Here is a 22,129-nt window from a genome sequence, read left to right as displayed (position 1 = left end):
AAAGACTCGCTGGTCGATCGCCAGGGAGTTGGACCCCTTTAGTCGAACGACTAGCGATGCCGCCTTGTGGTGCAGTACACCCCGGATCGAATCCCGCAGCGGGGGAGAAAAGTAGCTCGGTTACACTTAGCTTCTTTGCCAATAGCCAGCCCCTGATTCTTGAAATACTAAAGAGAGCATTTTTTTCCTGATTTTGACGCTCAAGGACTGCTTTACCCATCTTGAAATGTGAGTCACACCAGGTTTCTGGCAAATGTATAAATGAATGTGAAGTTTTACAGCAAACAGGGTTTGCCTATCAGTGGAATTGATTGAGGTGCATGCAATATATTTATGTACTGTAAATGCATGAAATCTGTGCTTTTTCATTGTTTGGTAGCAGGAGGAAATTCAGAATTGGTGCCACGTTGGTTCCCTGTAAAATCAGCAGATAGTTTAAAAATAATTAATTTGAGTAAACCTGCCCCTGGTTAGCTTCTACTGAGATCCAGAAATCAGTGTAACACTGTATCTTAAAACAGTGTATCTTAAAAGAGTAAGCATAGATAAGATTGAAAAGTGACTTCTATTATGATGAGTATATCTGGCTGTGTCACATGTGTTGTTTCTGACCGTCAGTAAAGAGGAGTGGAGCCACAAGAATTCCCCTTTGGGGAAAACAATGTCATGTTTGTATTTAGAAAGCATCACAGAAATGGTCATGCAGTACAAAGCCATTATTGTCATGATTGTGTGGTCTGGTTTTCCAAGGCTCACCTGTTCCCCATTCCCCGATTGGCTTGCTAGTTCTGTTCCTGCCTCTGCTCTGCTCACCCGTGCCCCATTTCCCTGATTGGCTCCCCAGCAGTTATATATTCCCCCTGGTTGCCCTGGCTTATTGTCGGATTGTAAATGTTAATGTACGCTAGCTTTTGTTGGCTGGGTGTTTCATGCCTTGTCCACAAGACTCCCTTGCTGTTTGTACCTGCCGCTGCAGTTTAAATTTACTTATTTCATTAAAACATTGCTTTAGTCCAGCTTGTCTCCACTGTCTACATTTGGGTCCTCCATTCCTGCTCCCGGTGTGACAGTACAATCTGACCAAAAATATGGACCGAGCAGATCTGCTCAGCCTGCCATATACTTGGGAGGATTTTGGTGTGTCGACTGTTGAGGGAAACTTTCCGAAGAGCCAGGCTTCTTTAAGCCCCTCACTGCCATCTGGAAGAGGGACCCTGAGTTTGCCCAAGAAATGGCTTTTTTTCAGGTGGAAAGTCCACGTTAATCCTGTTCCTCCCAAGCCTGTCAGCGTCTCTGCTGCCCAGCACCACACTACGGAGATCCTTCCTGTTCCAGAGTGGTCGGCTTGTCTCTCTGCTGACACTCAGCCAGTTCCTGCTCCTGAGCCGTTAGCTGTCTCTGCTGACATCCAGGCTGGTCCTGTTCCCGAGCCTCCAGCCGACCTTGCTGACGCCTGGCCTGATCTCGATCCGCCACCCGCCTTAGCCGACGCTTGGTTTGATCTCGATCCACCACCCACCATTGCCGACACCCAGCCGTTTGTTTTTTTTTGGTGGGGGGTTCCTCCCTTTTTCTTCCCCAATTGTATCCGGCCAATTACCCCACTCTTCCGAGCTGTCCCGGTCACTGCTCCACCCCTTCCAGGGAGGGCTGCAGACTACCAAATGTCTCCTCTGATACATGTGGAGTCACTAGACCAGAGGAGGCGCTAGTGCAGCGATCGGGACACATGCCCACATCCGGCTTCCCACCCACAGACACAGCAAATTGTGTCTGTAGAGACGCCCGACCAAGCCGGAGGTAACACGGGGATTCGAACTGGTGATCCCGTGTTGGTAGGCAATGGAATAGACCACCACACTACCCAGACGACAACTGAGACGGTTTTTGAGCTGTCAGTTGCCCTTGCCAATACGCAGCCTAAACCCCAGCCACTGGTCGTCTTTGCCAACGACCAGACTGACCTCCAGCTACCCGAAGTAGTGGGGTCTTTAGGTTCCTGGTTGGCTGTTACCTGTGGCTCTCGAGATTGCCTGTCTCCGGTGGCCCCGCTGCTGATGCCAGCACCCCGACCCGTCCCGCTTCTGACGTCAGCACCCCGAGTGGTCCCAAGCGGCTGTCCTGTCTACGCCGCTGGCCTCCAGGTCATCTGCCTGCCCGTCCACCGGAGCTGCTCCGCTCTTTGGTCTCGCATCCTGGTCGCCCTCCAGATTGGTTGCATCCATTAGTCCAGCCCTCAGGCCATCCGCCTGAGATCCCTGGCCCCGTTCGTCTGCTCCCAGACAACTTAGTCCTGAGGCCCTCCCCCAGACCCCCTCCACCCACCATACTTGGTGCTCCTGGTCCGTTCATTTGGGATGTCTGGAAATCCGTCCCTTGAGGGAGGGGGTGGGGGGTCCATCATGGTTGTGTGGTCTGGGTTTCCAAGGTTCATCTGTTCCCCATCCCGATTGCCTTGCCATTTCTGTTCCTGCCCTGGCCCTGCTTTGCTCACCTGTTCCCCACTCCCTGACTGCGGGGCCATTTCTGTTCCTGCCCTGCCTTGCTCACCTGTTCCCCATTTCCCCGACTGGCTCCCCAGCAGTTATCTATCTCCAGTTTTGCAAATTTCTTTCTTTCATTAAAGCATTGCTCTAGCACAGCCTGTCTCTGCTGTCTGCATTTGGGTCCTCCGTTCCTGCTCCCGGCGTGACAATTATACATGTAGTGTAACAACACACTCACATCATCCAACAGCAGCAGCGCTGTGTATTAACACAATTTACTTTTTTTTCTTTTTTTCAATGTCCAATCACAAACATTAGTAATGGGACCTCTTTTACAGATCCAATATAGATTTGATTCCAACTAAGGAACGATCGGCCCAGGCATAGAACAAATTGCCTGACTGAAAAACCTTTTCAGAAGGTGCCAAAAATATCTGATCTTTTGAAATGCATATGGAGTTTGAGTAATAATTTCAGTCACTTACCAAAATTCGAACATTTAGAGGAAACTAAGGACCTAATAAAAATGAGCTTTTTCCTACATAGATTTAACTTGTAACAGCAGAGTTTATCATTATTTTAAGAGCATGTGAAAGTTTGTCAGTGGGATCTGAGATATACAGCAGGAGGTCGTCAGCATATAATGGCACTTTGTGTTTAAAGTCAGCTTTCAGCACTCCTTTAACCGGAACACTATCTGGTTTATTTGCAAGGGCCTCAATGGCAACAGCAACGATGAGCAGAGCTAGTGGGCTACTCCATTTGGTGTCAATATGGGTATTGTTAATTTGTTATTAGACAACTGAGGAGGCATACAGTAGTTGAAACCATGATATACATTTCTGGCCTAAAACTGATTTTGCAATTGTGTAATATAGATAGTCACATTCCACTTGATCAATTACTTTTTCACCATGTAATATAATCTCAGTAACACTGGATGAAGGAGTGTAGACATTGAATAGCCTGCCCAGGTTGATAAAACTATGCTTTTGTTCAGTAAATACAGTCTGATCAAACTAAGAACTTGTGACCTTGGTCTTGAGCAAATTAATGGTGTGATGTGCGTGCGCGCACGCGCGCGCACACACACACATACACACTATCTGTCAACAGTTTGTACAGTATGCTTGTACATGGTCAGGGACGGAGGAGAGAAAAATGTGTAGTCTGAACCTAAGAAATAGAAAGATATAGTCAGACGGATTATGTAATATATTATCTACGTTTGGCTTTCAATAACACTTTAATTCTGTTGCAGGGTTTCCATCTTGTGACTCTTAAATTTAAGCTATTAAGCAAGCGTCCTCGTAAGATCCTGTGGAAGGAAGCAGTGGTGAGTAATTCTATTTGGCTTATTATGTGATGGGCTCTTTCCAATGTACTCGAAAGGGAACTTATGCAATATACCCTTGTGCACTCTTAGGGGAGTCAAAGAGGCGTTCAAACCAGCGTTCTTAGGGAGGAGCACTGGTTTGAACGAGGAGTCAAAGAGGCCCTCTATGTGAAGAGGGAAGGACCACCCCTGAACCGGGTGGGGAGGCTGCAAGTTTACATCTGTCACCATCTTACAATGCTGTGATTGCGAACATTCCCAAATCCTCTGTGAATAGTACACATGGCCATTGAAACTCTAGTTAAAGGTCACGCTCATATTTGCATATGAAACAGATCGTTGATTTCGGTCGTCATGCAACTGCATTGTTTATAAGGGTGGGGACATCTGCAGTCAGTTGAGACTGAAGAGGTAGATCACTTAGATGAGTGATGACGTGTACACTATATGGACAAAAGTATTGGGACACACCTCTTAATCAATGAATTCAGGTGTTTCAATTCAGACACATTGCCACTGGTGTATAAAATCAAGCGGCTAGCAGTCTGCAAGAGTGGGTCGTTCTGAAGAGCTCAGTGAATTCAAGCATGGTGCTGTCATAGGATGCCACCTTTGCAATAAGTGAGCTCGTGAAACTTCTTCCCTGCTAGATATTCCACGATCAACTGTACGTGGTATTATTGAAAAGTGGAAGTGTTTAGGAACAACAGCAACTCAGCCACGAAGTGGCAGACCACATAAAGTCGCACAGCGGGGTCAACGAGCGCTGAGGTGCATAGTGCGTAAAAGTCGCCAACGCTCTGTTGATTCAATAATGGCAGAGTTCCAAACTTCCTCTGGCATTAACATCAGCACAAAAACTGTGTGGCGGGAGCTTCATGGAATGGGTTTCCATGGCCGAACAGCTGCATGCAAGCCTTACATCACCAAGTACAATGCCAAGCGTTGGATGGAGTGTTGTAAAGCACGCTGCCTCTGGACTCTGGAGCAGTGGAAACATGTTCTGTGAAGTGAGGAATCATGCTTCTCTGTCTGGCAGACATGGACGAGTTTGGGTTTGGTGGATGACAGGAGAACTTTACCTGCCTGACTGCATTGTGCCAACTGTAAAGTTTGGTGGAGGAGGGGAAATGGTATGGGGTTGTTTTTCAGGGCTTGGGCTAGGCCCCTTAGTTCCAGTGAATGGAAATCTTAATGCTTCAGCATACCAAGACATTTTGGACAATTCTATGCTTCCAACTTTGTGGGAACAGTTTGGGGAGGGCCCTTTTCTGTTGCAGCATGACTGCCCCAGAGCACAAAGCAAGGTCCATTAAGACATGGTTGGGTGAGTTTGGTGTGGAAGGACTGGACTGGCCTGCACAGAGCCCTGACCTCAACCCCATCGAACAGCTTTAGGATGAAGTAAAGCAAAGATTACAAGCCAAGTCTTCTCGTCCAACATCAGTGCCTGGCCTCACAAATGCTCTTCTGGATGAATGAATGGGCAAAAATTCCCACAGACACACTCCAAAAGCTGTTATAGCTGCAAAAGGGGGGACCAACTCCATATTAATGCCTATGGATTCGAATGGGATGTCATAAAAGCTCCTGTAGGTGTGATGGCCAGGTGTCCCAATACTTTCGTCCCTATAGTGTATCTGTCAATAAACGTATCCAGATGAACTGATTCAACTTTCTTTGATAGATTTGTTTTCATAATACTAAACAATAAATATTAAAGAATACCGTACATTTTCCCAAAATGAAAGCGCAACATTTTGGATTCTAGAAAGAATTTTTGTTCGATAATTGATAGAGTAAGCAAAACAACATTCATTACAAATTTCACATTTTATAGTGAGGATTCTAGTTTAATTTCATTCTCTATATAAAAATTATATATCAGTAGTGACAATTTCCGTTTTTTCCCCAAGCAAAACAATCAAAATCTTTTTTTCATCATGGGACACACAGTGTCTTTACCAGTTGATATCCATCCTTCTCTGCCTTTGATTAAAGGGGGACATTTATATAAGCAACCCAAGAGACCATGCACATGACTTCAACTTGTCAAACTGTGCTCTCAATTACAAAACTATCAGCCTTCACTCAGCACTGATTTAATTAGCAAACCAGATCTATCCTCATAATTGTCTATTTTAAACCCAGTCAGCGGATCGTAGGTGGCGCAGCTCTCTCATGAACACGTCAACCAGGTGTGGAAAAAGTTCAATTGTTATAGATGAAAATGGCATGTAACTGGAATGTTCACGTTTCAGATACATGGAATGATTCCAACTATCCCATTGTGGAAAATCAGTGGGAGGCCTTCTCCCCCATCTTGCCCTGAAGAAGGTACAGAATGGCAAACTGCAGATAACAATGACTGAACTGGCCAGATAGATGTGACTGTATTGATGTGTGTAACCACACCCGGCAACTGTTGAATAAGAGAGTTTTCTTGGTCAGTGTTTCTGATACATTATGTATTGGATTGCCTGGCTGCCCTACTCTGTCTACATCCAACCCTGACCTCTCTTTAAATAAATGGCATTGGTAGAGAATGAAGCCCACATATTCGGAGTAGGGTTTAGATTGTTTCCAACTGCCTTGCCCAAGCCATTTCTTTTAAACTAAACAGATGGACTCTGGAAAGCCACTGACAGTAGTTTATGATGTGAGGTCAGATACAGATGCTATCTTTTCTGGTTGGAGCATTCACAATTCCACCTTAGCAACCAAAAAGAGGACGTAAGGGATGGCGTTCCCGGATTTCCCTTTTTGCTCCCCTTGTACTGCTGAGGTGACTCTTCATTAAATTAATAAGACCACTTGGTACTGCTTTGACCAAAGAACTGAAATTGCTTGTATTGAACAGAAAGCACATGATGAGTTATTGTGAATTGCTCATATGATAATATATTCCCCTAGCTTGTCAAATATATCTGATACAAATAAAACATTTTTTATATCAACTGGGAAAGGAACAGAGACTTTTTCTCAATGTCAGTGTTTATGATTCCAAAACACTGCTTTGACTATGAGGCCGAGTGTGTGGATGATTTTTATGAAACAATCACAAAAAGTACTATCACTTTTACCAAAAACCAGTAAACATATATCCAGGTTGGAAACAGAATCCATACATATCTAAAAAAAAAAAGAGGAAGAACAAATGTCTATATATACCATCAGATGACTTATTCCTCATCTCATCTCATCTCATCTCATCACCAGCCGCTTCTCCGGGGTGCTAATATTTTTTTTCCCTAGGATGAATCCGGAAAGTTCCCGCCCTCATGCGCTAGGATTGGCTAGATCTGACTGTCAGTCAATGCTGACGTGGCTGTTCCGGAACATAACGTTGTTACCGTACACACACAGTTAAGTTGGCACAATTAGCTTGGTTGCAAACGTGGCTAATGGCTAACAGTTAGCTAGCAAACGTGGCTAGGGTTAGGGTTGTTGCGCGTTTGCATCGGCCTTGACTGACAGGCAGATCTGGCCAATCCTAGGGCCTGAGGGCGGGAACTTTCCGCATTCATCCTAGGAAGTAGAGCACTCCGGACGTCCCTCTCCCCAGCAACGCCCTCCAGCGCCTCCTGGGGGATCCCAAGGCGTTCCGAGGCCAGATTGGACATGTAGTCCCTCCAGCGAGTTCTAGGCCTACTCTGGGGTCTCCTCCCAGTTGGCCGTGCCCGGTAAACCCACCAAAGGAAGGCGCCCAGGAGGCATCCTAATCAGATGCCCGAACCACCTCAACTGGCTCCTTTCGATGTGAAGGAGCAGCGGCTCTATTCCGAGCTCCCTCCGGATGTCCGAGCTCCTCACCCTATAATCTTCAAATAAATTAGAGCTCTTAACTGCCTTTTTATTTTTACTCTTGTGCAGAGTGGCACTATAGAATTTTAATTCGTGATACGTCAATCCCCAAATAAGGGAGTCCGACTCCAACCCTGTTCCAGTCCAATGTAAAAGTGCATTTGAGACGTAGCGTCTGGGTAGCGTGGCGGTCTATTCCGTTGCCTACCAACACGGGGATCTCGGTTCGAATCCCCGTGTTACCTCTGGCTTGGCCGAGCGTCGCTACAGACACAATTGGCTGTGTCTGCGGGTGGGAAGGTGGACGTGGGTATTTGTCCTGGTCGCTGCACTAGCGCCTCCTCAGGTCGGTCGGGGCGCCTGTTCAGGGGGGAGGGGTAACTGAGGGGAATAGCGTGATCCTCCCACGCGCTACGTCCCCTTGTCAGAGGCGAAGCTTCTGAACAGACAAGCCAGGCAGCTGCTTGGAGCCCCAGGCAGTAGGGCCCCCCCAGAGGGCTGACAGAATGTACTCAAAAGCGGTGACCGCAACCCCTTAAACAACCAATGTACGATTTTCAATGACACGAAATCCCGGTAGGAAACCTCCCTTGTAGGGGCCCCATGTTATTCGCGTTGCAGGTGCACTGCCTGCAGGCTTCGAAAGTGAAAGTTACTCCCAGTGTCCACACCAAGATATGTCAGCGAAGAAAAATGAAGAGGAGTTATCCTTCAGGAGCAGAAAAGAAGAGGAGGAAAAAGAAAGAAAGGCAGTGGTAAGTGAGCAGAAAAGCTACTGATTAAGCAGATAACAATGCTGTTTAGTATGCTGTTTAGCATGCTGTTAAGCAGATAACAGTGCTGTTTAGCCATAATGGGTGAGATACTTTAATAACTCTTCAGCTAGCTAGCAACGGTGTCACGTTTTTTTGTTAGTTAACCTAGCTAGCTGGTTGGGGGCCCCTCCTGAGAATTTTTGCCCTAGGGCCCCAACAGACCCTAGCATCGCCACTGCTCACTGTCAGGTGAAAAGAAGCGGCTGGTGACTCCACATGTATCGGAGGAGGCATGCGGTAGTCTGCAGCCCTCCCCGGATAGGCAGTGGGGGTGGAGCAGCGACCGGGGCGGCTCGAAAGAATGGGGTAATTGGCTAAGTGCAGTTGGGGAGTCAAAATTGCCGTCATATGTCTATCGCAATTATGGACTGTTACTTTTCCTGTCTCCGTCTTCTGACTACCTTCGCCGGAAGCTACAGGGGAACCGAATTTATTTCGGATCCAGGGCCGAAGTTCGCTGGCGCTGTCCGCCACTGCCTGGTGCTAGCTAGCTAGCTAAGCTCCGGAGTACAACCCAACACAGTTCAATAGTTCACTTCGTCTGAAAATGGCGAGGACACCGTCTTCTCTCTTCGGAAACACATTTAATCCTTCTTCACACACAAAACGTTGACATAGGTCCAATATATCACAGTTCTTAGTAGTAATATTTCCTTTCACTTGCGCGGAGCTCCCACTACCGTTCGCGCCACACAACAACAACAACAACTTCCTCATTCCCCCCTCCCTACCAACCAATCAGAGTCCGACCCCAGATCTTGCTCTTAAAGCGGTACACCCTTATTTACCAACAGGACTCTTTCCGCTTTGAGGACTGCGCGTTGCTCCATTATGCATCTCAAACTGGTTCAGGTGGATTTTTAAGCCGCGTTAAGAAATCGGTAGCGATCGCGAGCTTAGCATCAAACTAATTACGCTCCTGACGTCTAGCGGGGGGGGGGGCGTGCATGCCACCTGTACGCATTTGTTGGGCAAAACAGTTGTGTAACCGGTTATTTTCTTGCCCGATGCGGGATTCGATACTGGGTGTATTGCACCACAAGGCGACATCACTAACCACTCGGCTGAAGGGTCAGACCCGTTAGCTAGCGGCTAACTTGTTTTATTAGTAGTTTACAGTTAAAAAAATCACGAAAATGTTAAAATGTACAATAACCTTGTCGTATGTAAATTCTACCTCTATAAAAGCGGAATGGTCGTGGGGGGGGGGGAGAAAAAGGATTTACATTCGCTCATTCTCACCACAGGCGAAATATAGATTGACCCGGAAGTAGACCGGGAGCCCCGGAAAGACCGAACGAATCGATCCGGTTCGACTTAATCAACAGTCAAGTAGCGTGTACGTGATCCGGGCCGGGGGCGAAGCGACGTGTTTTCGAGGAAGGGGGGAGGGGCTTACAGCCGCGGTCCTTCTCCCTCCAGCCCGCCCGGCCTGCGCTGTGACTCCTCCCCGCCCCTCCGAGCAGCGATGACAGGAGAGGAGGAAACGCAGGAGACGCGGAGGCTGCGATGAAAATATAAAGACGGCCGTTAGAATCTTAACCCGGATTTATTCGCCTCGGCGCTTCGCCCGCAAGTCTGCTCCGTGCGGGAGGGAGAGAGGGCGGGTTTTAATGGACGAGACGTCGCACTGACGGATCAACAAGAGACCGGGGGGGCCCCGTTTGCACGACGCGGCGGGAGGAGGGTTCGTCGGCCGGCCGAGAGTCTTCGACGTTTGCCGCCGCGCTCAGAATCGACGGTCGCCGCCTCGCTTGGCCGAATCGTAAAGCGTCGACGTCGCCTGTCCCGGACTTCTTCGTTTGTCCCTGCGGACGCGCGTCCTTAACGGAGTCGCCCGAAAGACGCCCCGCCGCGGCCCCCTGAGGTGCGCTTCCCCGCGGAGCTGAAGAATGAGCCAGAGGGACACCTTGGTCCATTTGTTTGCTGGAGGGTGAGTAGTGCACCCCCCTTTTTTATGGGGATCAAATCGTGGGAGACACGTACAGGACAAGCTGCGAGTGTGTATTCAGATTTATGAATGTGACTTAGTGTTGATTGATTGATTGATTGATTGATAGATGGATAGATAGATGGTTAGGACTCTGGAGAGCATAACGATGTAGTAACAAATGGCACGAGGAACATTACACACCCATGTCGATGGATCGATTCAATGATCAACGATCCATTAATATCCATGCAAAGCTGACCCATATAATCATCTTTAAGAGACACCCGGGACGTGGACATTGGAAGGCTCGGTACATATCTCTGGCCCACTGAGCACACAGAACCGTGTGAATCCAAGGTGATGAAAGTAGACGTGCATGTCAGTGTTTCTCAACCGGGGGTCCGCGGACCCCTAGTGGTCCGTGGTGTAATTGCAAGGGGTCCGTGAAAATAAAATATCTTTAAAAAAAAAGATCCTATGACATTTATAGAAATAGGATTATTTTACTCAAATGTGACTGAGACCTTTATCTACCTAAACTATAAAGGGTAAAGGGTTCATGGTTGAAAGGTCATCAAGGGCTCTTTAAGTTACCTAACTGATAAAACATCAAATGTGTGGAAGAAAATTGTCAAATCATATTTTAGTTGCTTTGTGTGAGTTGATACAAGTGTAACTGATTATGTTAAATGGGCATGTGATATAGTCTCATATGGCTCGCAGGCCCCCCCCCCCCGACTTGAATCGAATCTAAATCGTATCGTGGCAGACTGTGATATCAGCCAATATCGTATCGTCATCCAAAGAATCAATATGCTATCGTATCTTGTTATAACTTGTGATTTACCCTTCTAGGAGTAATGAGAAAAATCCTAAAATAGTCCATTAAAAACTCACATTCCAAACAACGGTGATCAGGTCAATCTGCACGTCAGCGCATGGTGGTATGATCACACAAATAGGAAGAATATGTGTATTGTACATGTATAGTATAATGTAGATTCATTCATTATTTTGTGTGGCGTGACATCACAACATTGGGAGTAATAACGAGCATTTGTGATTAGATACAGAAAAACCAAATGTTTGTTTGAATACCTTTTGCTCTCACAATATTTACAACTCATTTCTTCGTATTTGTAACTGTGAGGTGAGGCCCAGTTCATGGCACGGTGCGTAGGACTACGCAGCAGCTATGGGAGCCCAGGAGACACATGGATTTGCTCTTTGCATACGCGAGGGGCATTCTGTTGGCCAGTGTCTCTATCGGTGGGCTCTGGGTCTGTAATCTTACGGTCAATAACAAGATAAGATAACTCCCAAGAAGTTTGTTTCGCTCTTTTTGGTTTATGCGTGATAGCACGTGAGCCTATATACCATTGAATGGGAGCTAGCCATGGCTAAGCAAAACAAAAAAAGCTCGAGTAATGATATTTATTACACCATGCAAATGTGCAGATCAGATATTCCTCCTTTTTACTTCTTTGCCTAACTCAACATCAGCCTCATCAGAACTCAAACATTTTGGAAGACTGGGAGATCTTGATGTGGGTGGATCACTTTTCCCTGTTTTGCTTGCAAGCCTGTGATGACGTTATGTGATTATTTGGCTGGGGGTGAGCCTGATATGTGTCTCTGGTAGGTTATGTAGAGGCCTTACTGGTCATTGTGTTCTGTGGCTTCGTGCTCCATTTGATACCAGTGGAATCATTTTAGTGAATGAACGATAGTGATGCATGAGCCATTTTGTTGTGCATCGTATCACCTATCAGCATTGGTGTCAACAATGCAGTGTATTTATCTCTTTGTAAAACTGCTTGTGATTTAGATTGCTATGGTCACAACGACCTCAGATTATTATTCTTTGCTGCGTTTATGCTTGAATACAATTGTAAAAATGATCTCAAGTTACAACTCATCCATCAGATCAATACCTCTTACAGAAAGCTGCAATGACAGTCAGTCCATATGCAAATGCAGACTTTAAGCCAGCTTGATGGAATATCATTGTTGCTGACGGGCGAGCCGTTTCACTGTGGTTCGTTGATCTGAGCTTTTTGTCTGGGGCAAAATCTGATTAAACAACCATTAAAACCCCCTCTGTTAACCTGTAATCTCCTACTTATGGTGAAGTAAGTAACGATTATTTCATTCGGTTTCAGCGGCAGTGGGTTTTCCTCATGGCCGTGCGTCGCTTTCTGAGGCCTTTGTCTGCTGTTTCTCTGTCTCATCTACACCACAAACCTTTGACATTCAAATAAGGTCATCACACGAGACCGGTTCTAGTCCTTTGTCTCTCGCTTTAAGAAATTTAGAAAGTGGGAACAAGTCCGGACAAGTAGATCCCGCTTATAGTGAGCAACCAGAATCTTGTATCTTTTTGTTCAAACCAGACCCGCTGGACTCCAGTGTGCCACTTCCCGTCGGAGCCGCTCGGCCTCCACACACACATGCAGCAGCGGCTCACAGTAAGTAGGGTAAAGGTCACTGGGCCTCAGCGTGGAAGTGGGTCGGCCTTTGAAAGGCAACAGTAAATATAGCCGGTGCTATGCTAAAGAGGGGGCTGGAGCAACCAGGCGGCAAACCTGCAGCACTAGAGCTTGACAATATGTGGTTACCATATCAATATGTGGATCGGAGACTAGATATCGTGTGGGATTTAGGTTATGTTTGTGATATCCCTGCAGGAAAAAAAGCCCCATCAGAAACCATTAGAAGAATCCTGATGGTTTCCAGTAGAGGAACCCGTCGGAACAGTCAGGTTTCAGTGTGTTTTCGGATGCTGATCAAATGGTTTTTATGGTTTCAGTCAGGAACTGTTGATCCTGTGGTTTCCAGTAGGGGTGTCACGATTCCATGTGTTTTGATTTTAAGGTCTTGATTCGATTTAAACTCTATTTTTTTTCCCAGCACTGACAGCTATGGCATCGTTACTATCTAGTTGTGGTTTTTAAAGATCAACATATCATTGGTTTTATGCCCTGACAGCTGTCATTCACATTTCCAGATTCTTCTTTAAAAAGAAGCTACATGGTGATATATAATCAGTACAATCGATACAATTTTTATAATTTTTTTTGGACTGTACCACATTAGGGCCATATGGTCCAATTTAAATAGTTTAATAAAATCTAATAACAGTAACTTATTTCATCAAAGTACAAACCAGTTTTTCTTTCAACAACATGTACATTTTTGACATAACTCACGGGGAAGATAAAATGTCGCCACACTGGTGACTTCAAGGATGCAGGAGGATTTTCCAGTTCTGTTGTTTTCCCGTCATCTCTGACCCCGGAAGTGGTCATGCTGTATGGAAAAATGCAGCTGCAGGCTACCGGCAAACTACGCTGTGTCGTCTTGTTTTTCTTCGGACACACGCAAGTTGGCGGGGTCAGAGTGAAAAAAAACATACCGGGAAAATCGCCGATCCTCATTTTGATCTCGGTTGTCGATTTAGAATTGAAATTGTGACACCTGTAGTTTTCAATAGGGGAAGCCACCGAAACCATCAGGTTTAGTGTGTTTTTGGACACTGATCTAATCGTCTCAATGGTTCCATCAGAAACGATCAACCTGATCCTGATGGTTTCTAACACATGCCCTGATTTGGACATACCAACGTAGACCATTACATACCGTTAAAAACCATTACACTTCCAAACAGAACCATTTAATCCGTCAGGAAACGCTGTAATGGGTTTTGATTTGACTGTTTTAGCCGAGTGAAATGAACAATGAACGTCTCTGCCCGGGAAGGATGCGGAAGCGGGGCAGGCTAAGCTAACTGCTAGCCCATGCAGACCGGCAGTTCTGACAGTCATCCTGGCATTCAGTGGCGCCGTAAGTGGGTATAATGTTATGAAGATTCTAAGGGCGCCACAACGGTACTGAACTTTCTTTTAATACATTTATTTCTAGTTTTTCCCCTTATCCCACCCAATTACCCAAGGGCATATGGCCAGATCTTGTCAGAGACCGCTCTGATTTGCGATCCACAGGAAAGAGCCCACAGGTTCAGTCTGGGCTATGGTGGTATCACATTCCTTTTTGTGAAGAGCATTTTATATGTATATTTGTCAAACTAAGAAGATGGGTCCCTTATTGGAGAAGCTGTTGATGAGGGGATTGTTGGGCTAGCTGGTAGCATGGGATGAAGGTAGAGGAAAGGGTATAATGTTTAGAGAAGTCAGGAAAATAAAGGGCGCTCAGTCATATTCTTTATAGGGGCGCAAAATCCCTGGCGGCACCCCTGCTGGCGCTCCTTCTCTCAGACAGAGATTTTTTATTTTTTTGTAGTTTGATATATGTGTTCTTGTAGTTTTTTAGATATTTTTTTTGTCTTTGTGTCGCACTGCTGTGGGCTGGGGGAAATGATAGAAGTGACAGTGTCCCTGATTCCTGATTCTATTGGCTTGGTCATCATATCGACAATACTAATAATCATTTCCAACATTTTATTACGTGTACACAGCAGCTAGCATCCAGTAAACACGGCCTACATGGGTCATGTGAGTGGCTGGCCACCTCAACAACACCCCCGTGGTGACATGACTCTGCAGCTTTGTGTGCCCGCTCTCCTCATGTGGGTTTCTCGTCCCACCAGAGGGCATTTCTGAGGGAGTCCTGATTAATTGATGCGGTTGGTGTCGACAGAGTATCGATTTTGAGAAAACTTTGTTAGCGGCACAATAAAACAACCGATGAAATGCCGATGGTATGTTCCTTCGTGTCTTCTGCACCCTTGGTCCTCTGGCCGGTCGAGTGCGAGGCCTCTCGGCTGTTTACCCGCTTGGTCACCTGTTTGTACACCGACCGCCACTGTCGAGATCAAAGTCTTCGCAAAGTGATCACCGGTTCTGCGGGTTCATCGGGGAGTGGTCACTCGGTTATTTGCCGTATGTGTGTGAGATAGTTTGTGTGTGTGTGTTTACCTTGCATGTGAGCCTGCCTGCTAAACGTGACCCAGTTATTCTGCGTTGATGGAAGCTGATAGCCTCTAGAGGCTAACATGATTTCTCAACACCTCCGCTGGTTCTCAGTGAAAGGACGAAGGGTGTAATGGTCTAAGGGTTGTTTTATTTTGGGATTTCTCAACAGCTGTTGAGAAAACAGAAATGAGAGCAGGTTTCAGTGTTAGCGTTAGTATTTGCATTAGTTAGCCTTTAGGAAACATGACCATGAAGCCAGGTCAAATAGAGTGGCCACCGGCGTTGATATTACAGTATAATAATGCCCATCACCAGCCCTAAAACATGATGTTTGGGTATCTGGGTGTTCTGCACAATTTCAGCTCCTAGAGGTCAGTCTTTGTGTGGAACAGGACGTACTGTGACAAAACACAGGCATGAGTCGGTCCATATTTGTTCATTCTTTTGGAGATTCTGATCTTGCTTTTAGTTTCAGTTACAGAGCATATATTTGACAGGGTGTGTTTTGTTCCTCATGATCCCCTGTGTGTTGAACAAGTTGTGCCCTCTCTCTCTCTCTCTCTGCCCCCCCCCTCCTGCAGATGTGGGGGTACAGTGGGTGCTATTCTGACCTGTCCTTTGGAGGTGGTGAAGACGAGGCTTCAGTCTTCCTCCGTCACTCTGTACATCTCTGAGGTGCAGCTGAGCACCGTCAATGGAGCCAGTGTGGCCCGCATGGCCCCCCCAGGGCCCCTGCACTGTCTCAAGTGAGTATGAAGCAGAATATGTAATTCTAACATAAATATTTGTTCGTTCTGAGTGACCAGTAATTTTTTTTTCCTGTTTTTTTGAGTTTGGTTCAATTTTGATTCGGTTTTGGAAATAAATGTTGATTAAGATTTCAATCTTTCTAAGTTTAAACTTTGACCAGTTAAACTGCTTTCAAGAAAATGATCCACCAATCAGCTTAAAATGACATTTGAAATTCCACATATCATCACAATCCCGTCAGTTTTAGCGCAAACGTGCAACCATTATGAATGCAAACCAAATTTTCAGATCATTCTCTTTGGCCCCTGTCACAACATGTCTGTTACCTTCTGCAGCAACGCCCAGTGGATTCTGGTCATTGTTATAATTGTGGTGCTGAACTGTGTTGAATATCTTGAACCTACAAGGTGTTTTGTTGACACAAAAAAGAACGCTGAGTTTGTGTTTCTAGCAATTGAACCGATATTGATCAGTTGGTTTTTCCAAGTTTGTTAAACATCAAACATTAAGTGAAATTTCTATTTTACGTAATTTTGGAGAACAGGGCAGGGTTAAATGGGTGTCAACATGTGTGGTAAAAGCAGTCATAGCATGCCGCTTCCCCTCGGTCAGGACCCATGTGCCGCTTCAGAATGTCTTTATCAACAGTTTTGGTTTGGAGAGCAGCCATCTTACTGGGCAAAGAATAATTTTAGAATATGTCCAAAATCTAAATGGAGAATAGGAGGCACAGTTGGTTGGTAATATCATTCTGGCTCTGACGAACCACATTTAGTTCTTTTAAAAAGAGAAAAATTGAAAAACTGAAATCTGCCTTTCATCCCTATTTTTTTTTTCCAGGATGGTAAATACATGTTTTTTTTTCCAGGATGGTAAATACATACATGTTGATTAAAGTAATAAGTGTTGTCAGACGATATTAGTACTTCAATTTTTGGTCCACCTGTAATTGTAACATTGCGAAAAAGTGATTGTAGCAGTTTTACATTGTCGTGTGGTTACTGATAGACTAGAACTTTATTGTCCTGCTCAGGCCAGAAAATCCCCTTTGGTTTCACCAGATACAATAAAAACATTACATTACATCAATACAGCAAATCACATAACATGCAATAGTACAACAATTAATACAACATGCACACAGTGTACAGCACACATTCAATGCAGGAGAGTGCAGATTAATGCCGTTTGTTCATGAAATTTATTGCACTAGGAACAAAAGATCCCTTAAAGATCTTTTCGTTTGCCAGGAGTGCTCTGCAGTGCCACCCTGTTGGGAGCAGCTCCAACTCCACCTCAGTATGGAGGGGCTGTGTAGTGTCACCAATGAGGGACAAAGGTCATCCAATGACTGTTGTTGTTGGTTACAGAACAGAGTTGATATAATCATTGCAGGTTCCATCAAATGGTGCTCCGATATTGATTAACCCTGAAATTATCTGGAGAAGTTTCGCTATCAAGGCACTTGAGTAATATTTGGAGTCACGTGCCACATGCCGTGGCACAGAGATAAGCTCATGAGACTGTGACAGGGAGTCTTAGCCCAGACAAAGACCCTCATGTTAGGGATAGTCATGATCCAAGAAGGGGGGGGCATGGTGAGGGATCATATGGGCAAACAGGTCAGTTTTATCGCTTGTTATCATGGACAATTTGTTCCTAAAAGTATGCAACTTCCCCTTCTGACCCAACTCTTTAAAAATAGTGAGGGAAGCCAGCAGAATTGGAATAGAGCCGAGCTTCTAGATTTCTGTGTTGGTGACTTGCAGCTCAGTGCCACTATTTTTTCTTCTCTTTGGTAGGGCAAAGTTGAACACTGAACATAACGGAGTAGCTGGTGTGACGGAAACATGGCACTGTAATGTTTTCCTATCACCTATGTGTGTATTGCCAAGTTTGGCATTACAGAATCGTTGGCAAGTCTTACTTTGATTTTTCTTATCTTGCAAACAAATGGTCATTTTATCCAACTTAATTGGGTTTTTCTTCCCAGTGATCTTGTGAAATTGACACCAGCAAGCAGTAATTAACAGAAAATGCCAATGTTGTACTTTCGCATATAAAAAGATCATTGGGGTCATTCTGTTTTCATGGTGTCTTGTCTCAGTATTCATCATTTACGCTGGTTAGACTAAAACTCCCCCTCCTGGAGCCAGACCTGGGAAGGGAGCTTGCCGGCGAGCATCTGGTGGCCGGGCCTTGGCCCATGGGGCCCGGTCGGGCATAGTCCAAAAAAAAATAAATGGTGCCACCACCCTGTGGAACCACCACCTGTGGGGATGAGCATTGGGGTAGGGTGCAATGCAGGTCGGGCGGCAGGCAAATGCAGGGACTGTGGCATGCTGACTTCTGGCATTGCAGACTGGTCCGGGAGGACCAACTGGGAGGAGACTCCGGGGTAGACCCAGAACTTGCTGGAGGGACTACATGTCCAATCTGGCCTGGGGGTGTTGCTGGGGAGAGGGACGTCTGGAGTGCCCTACTTAGCTTGCTGCCCACCACGACCCAACCCAGGAGAAGCGGCTGATGATGAGATGAGATGAGATGAGACTAAAACTGATGGAGACTTGTTAGCTGTTGCCAGAATGCCAGAAGTTAGGATGTGTTCTTATTTAACTTGCTCGTCTTTCTTTCTTCTTTCCGCTCTCAATACGTTATGATTCGAGGCCTTGGTCTGATTTACACGTTGGACTTGTGTCTCACCTCCGGTAGTTGTAGTCGGTCTGAGTTTAGCGCTTTGGATCGTACGCCCTCCCTTCATGTTCTCCTCTTGTCGGGAGGCTGCAGAGACTGACCACCACAGAGAGGAGCAGAACTCGAGAAAAAAAAAAGAAGGAGAAAATGGGTCAGGTTATGAAATTCCATTTTAAAGCGGAGATCGTTTGCTGATATCCATCCTGTGAATTTATATTTGAGACAGTAGAAATATGAGAGACTTTTGCACTAGATTAGAAATGGAGAATAAGATTTTCTGTTGGCCCATGAGGTTTTTTGCATAGTAGAAATTTGATTTGGTGATTCTCTTGCGCAGATTACAGTAAATGAAACACAATAAAAAAAAAAAGATGAGAATAGCATATAAAGGATATGTTAAGGCAGGAAAGAGGTAAAGGTTGTTTTAATTTCTTTGACAAAAGTTATGCCGAAAAATTTTTGTCAAGGTTTTATTTAGAGATCATCTCATTTTCGTCATGGGAGAAAAGTCCTGGACGAATTGATCAAAACCAGTTCGGTCATACCTACCTGATGAATCCAGATCAGAAACAAGTGTGCATTTTACTAGACGTCAGCTAATTCTCATCATGGAATAAGGTTGTCATCTTCACCATCAGCACAGGAACCACAATACTTCACGTCTGATAAGGACTCATGCATGTTTTTATGGGAATCCTGTCGGGTTTTGATACCAAGTCACATTTCATTTGTATCGCTCTAAATCACAATTCTGCCCCAGAGGGTTTCACGGTAAACTGGAGAAACCTCAGGAAGAGTGTCACATGAGGGATTCCTGTTCCAGGACGAATAGAATTACAATAGAGTAGACGAACTGTGATCGACCAGAACCGCTCAGTGAGACACTAAAGTATTACTCAAATCTATTGCAAAACAATGCAGAATATATACATATGTATATAATGACTGCTTGAGTTAGAACAAATTAAGCAAAACGTGATAAATACATAAAGTGAAACCATGCAGAATGTATTCGTCTCGATGCAGGCTAAATAATCCAGGTGAGAAACGCAAAGAAGGTCAATCAGTTTATCTGGACACAACGTTTATTGAGAGAGAAACGTTTCATCACTCATCTAAGTGACCTCGTCAATCTAAACTGGCTGCAGGTATCACCACCCTTATAAACGGTACAGTGCCTAAGGACCGAAACCAACGACCAGTTTCATATGCAAATATGGGTGTGATCTTTGATCATGTGTACTATTCACAGAGGATCGGGGATTGTTGCAATCACAGCAGTCTAAGATGGCGACAGATATAGAATGACCGAAACCAACGACCAGTCTCATGATCAAGCACTCGTGTAACCATTAACTAGAGCCCCGATGGTCATGTGTACTAGAGACCCTTTTAGAACCTACGTAATGACTACGTCAGGGCGTCAGCTGGAGGCAAAACAAAGCCAGAAGCGGTAACGCTAAATATGAGTCACGTCCTCGGGCAAGCGTACATCATCTAGCTAACGTTAGCCAACGTGTCTTCATGCTGTGTTTTTGGGTGCCAGAATCAAAGAAGTAATAAACTAAACTTGAAATTTTATCGCATACCAGCTGCCACTCCTAGTCAAAAAGATCGGAGACAACCGTGGTTAAACGCGATAAGACGAAAGGTTTGGACTGAGGAGATCAGCAAAAATTCTCATTTTTGTAGCGCATACTTCATATCAGGTAAGTAAGGTAATGTTAAACTATACTTTTGTCTGTTGTAGGTATGGATATTTGCCTCCAGCTAAGCTCCGCCCACAAAAACTCACTATGTTTACTAACAGAAAAGGGGGCTATTCACAGAGGATTGGGAATAGTTGCAATCACAGCATTGTAAGATGGTGACAGATGTACTCTTAGGCCCCCCCCGGATTCAGTGATGGTCGTTCCCTCTTCACATAGATGGCCTCTTTGACTCCCCATTCAAACCAGCGTTCCTCCCTATCAAGGATGTGCACATCCTCATCCTTGAAAAAGTGACCACTGACCTGTAGATGGATGTAGTGGACTGTGGAGTCCTGGCCTGACATGTCAGCTCTTCTGTGTTGTGCCATCCTCTTGGCCAGCGTCTGTTTGGTTTCCCCGATGTATAAGTCACGGCAATCCTCCTGACACTTAACAGCATACACTATATTGCTCTGTCTGTGGACCAACTTCTGGCGCAGCGTGTTTTGGGGTATGAAAGCAACTGAGACCCGGTGTTTGGAAACTACACGTCTCAATTGTTCCGACATTCCCACCACATACGGAATCACCGCTGGTTTACACTTGGGCAACTGTTGTCCTTCTCTATTGACCTGCAGCTGTTGTCCATCCCTGAACCGAGGGGGGGAGGGGGGGAAGAGTACATCTGTCACCATCTTACAACGCTGTGATTTCAACTATTCCCCAATGTGAATAGTACACATGGCCATTGTAACTCTAGTTAATGGTCACGATAATTTGATCGTTGGTTTCAGTCGTTATGCCACTGTGCTGTTTATAAGGGTGGGGATACCTGCAGTCAGTTTAGACTGAAGAGGTCACTTAGATGAGTAATGAAACGTTTCTCTCAATAAACGTTGTGTCCAGATGAACTGATTCACCTTTCTTTGGATGCAGAATATATTAATCGATTACATAGGGTCTAGGGAAGTAAGCAAAGCATAATGATTACATAAATTATAGTAAAACGATGCAGAATATATTGTATATTGTTCGCAAACTTGAGGCGTTTCTCTGCAGGGTCTTTGGAGGAGCAGTCATTGATAAAGAGAGACTGGAGGAGAGAACAGATTGCCTCAGTGACTGGATGGTTTTTCAGTGATATTAATTTCTTGATGAATACCTCCCCACAAATACTGATTCTGAAGGTTATTACTGGGTTGAAACACCCATCCATCCATCCATTATCCAAACCGCTTATCCTGCTCTCAGGGTCACGGGGATGCTGGAGCCTATCCCAGCAGTCATTGGGTGGAAGGTGGGGAGACACCCTGGACAGGCCGGCAGGCCATCACAAGGCCGACACACACACACACACATTCACACCTAGGGACAATTTAGTACGGCCGATTCACCTGACCTACATGTCTTTGGACTGTGGGAGGAAACCGGAGCCCCCGGAGGAAACCCACGCAGACACGGGGAGAACATGCAAACTCTACACGGAGGACAACCCGGGACGACCCCAAGGTTGGACTACCCCAGGGCTCAAACCCAGCACCTTCTTGCTGTGAGGCAACCACGCTAACCACTGCGCCACTGTACTGCCCTGGGTTGAAACAAGGAATATATAGTACATATTAGTGTTGTAGTCAAGACCGCACTAACCGAGACCAAGACATTATCGAGACTAGAGAGTATCGAGACCAA

General features: G+C 45.5%; 1 protein-coding gene across 1 annotated transcript in view; it reads left to right on the top strand.

Moving 5' to 3' along the window:
* The first annotated feature begins 9,952 nt into the window (after positions 1–9,952).
* LOC130123880 (solute carrier family 25 member 36-A-like) overlaps positions 9,953–22,129 on the top strand; it is a 39,463-nt gene continuing 27,286 nt past the window's right edge. The window contains exons 1-2 of the mRNA XM_056293204.1: positions 9,953–10,374; positions 15,887–16,051. Coding sequence (XP_056149179.1) covers positions 10,334–10,374; positions 15,887–16,051 — 206 coding nt within the window. The 5' untranslated portion in view covers positions 9,953–10,333. The remainder of the gene's footprint in view (positions 10,375–15,886; positions 16,052–22,129) is intronic.

Source organism: Lampris incognitus, chromosome 14 (assembly GCF_029633865.1).
Source record: "Lampris incognitus isolate fLamInc1 chromosome 14, fLamInc1.hap2, whole genome shotgun sequence".
Classification (NCBI taxonomy): Eukaryota; Metazoa; Chordata; class Actinopteri; order Lampriformes; family Lampridae; genus Lampris; species Lampris incognitus.
Note: the sequence above shows the minus strand (reverse complement) of the source record. Positions and strands in the feature narration are given on the sequence as shown.